The 1410-nt window shown below is 48.2% G+C and overlaps 1 protein-coding gene across 1 annotated transcript in view; it reads left to right on the plus strand.

The window, feature by feature from the left end:
- Positions 1-1410, plus strand: part of MUC17 (mucin 17, cell surface associated) — a 45138-nt gene that overhangs the window by 19900 nt on the left and 23828 nt on the right. Inside the window, exons 6-7 of the mRNA XM_011960045.1 lie at positions 762-914; positions 1221-1319. Coding sequence (XP_011815435.1) covers positions 762-914; positions 1221-1319 — 252 coding nt within the window. The remainder of the gene's footprint in view (positions 1-761; positions 915-1220; positions 1320-1410) is intronic.

A 1410-nucleotide genomic window follows, 5' to 3' on the forward strand; every position in this document is an offset into this window, starting at 1 on the left:
CACACTTGTGACCACTTCTATCCAAGTCAGTTCATCTCCTCCAACTCCTGAAGGTACCAGTATGCCAATCTCGACTCCTAGTGAAGGAAGCACTCCATTAACAACTATGCCTGTCAGCACCACATCGGTGACCATTTCTCATCCTAGCACACCTTCAACACGTCCTGCTGACACCAGCACATCTGTGACCACTTCGACCTACCTCACTTCATCTCCTACAGCTTCTGAAGTCACCACGATGCCTATCTCTACTCGTAGTGAAGGAAGCACTCCATTAACAACTATTCCTGTCAGCACCACACGTGTGACCAGTTCTCAGGGTAGCACCCTTTCAACACCTTTTGTTGACACCAGCACACCTCTGACTACTTCTATCCAAGACAGTTCATCTCCTACAACTCCTGAAGGTACCAGTATGCCAGTCTCAACTCCTAGTGAAGGAAGCACTCCACTCACAACTATTCCTGTCAGCACCACACCTGTGACCAGTTCTCAGGGCAGCACCATTTCAACACCATCTGTTGACACCAGCACACCTGTGACCACTTTTCCCCACATCAGTTCATCTCCTACAACTCCTGAAGTCGGAACAATGCCAATCTCGACTCCTAGTGAAGGAAGCACTCCATTAACAACTATTCCTGTCAGCACCACACATGTGACCAGTTCTGAGGGTAGCACCCTTTCAACAACTTCTGTTGACAGCAGGACACCTGTGACCACTTCTATCCAAGTCAGTTCATCTCCTACAACTCCTGAAGGTACCAGTATGCCAGTCTCGACTCCAAGTGAAGGAAGCACTCTATTAACAATTATGCCTGTCAGCACCACATCGTTGACCCTTTCTGATCCTAGCACACCTTCAACACCTCCTGCTGACACCAGCACACCTTTGACCACTTCTATACATGTCAGTTCATTTCCTACAACTCCTGAAGTCAACACAATGCCAATCTCTACTCCTAGTGAAGGAAGCACTCCATTAACAACTATTCCTCTCAGCACCACACGTGTGACCAGTTATGAGGGTAGCACCTTTTCAACACCTTCTGTTGACACCAGCACACCTGTGACCACTTCTATCGGAGTCATTTCATCTCCCACAACGCCTGAAGTCACCACCATGCCAATCTCAACTCCTAGTGTACGAAGCACTCCATTAACAACTATTCCTGTCAGCACAACATGTGTGAGCAGTTCTGAGGGCAGCACCCTTTCAGCACCTTCTGTGGACACCAGCACACCTGTGACCACTTCTACCCAAGTCAGTTCATCTGCTACAATTCCTGAAAGTAACAGTATTCCAACCTTGACTGCTAGTGAGGGAAGCACTCCACTAACAACTATTCCTGTCAGCAACACACGTGTGACCAGTTCTGAGGGCAGCACCCTTTCAACACTTTCTGTTGA

The sequence above is a fragment of the Colobus angolensis genome, unplaced genomic scaffold, assembly GCF_000951035.1.
Source record: "Colobus angolensis palliatus isolate OR3802 unplaced genomic scaffold, Cang.pa_1.0 Scaffold500, whole genome shotgun sequence".
NCBI classification, from domain to species: Eukaryota; Metazoa; Chordata; class Mammalia; order Primates; family Cercopithecidae; genus Colobus; species Colobus angolensis.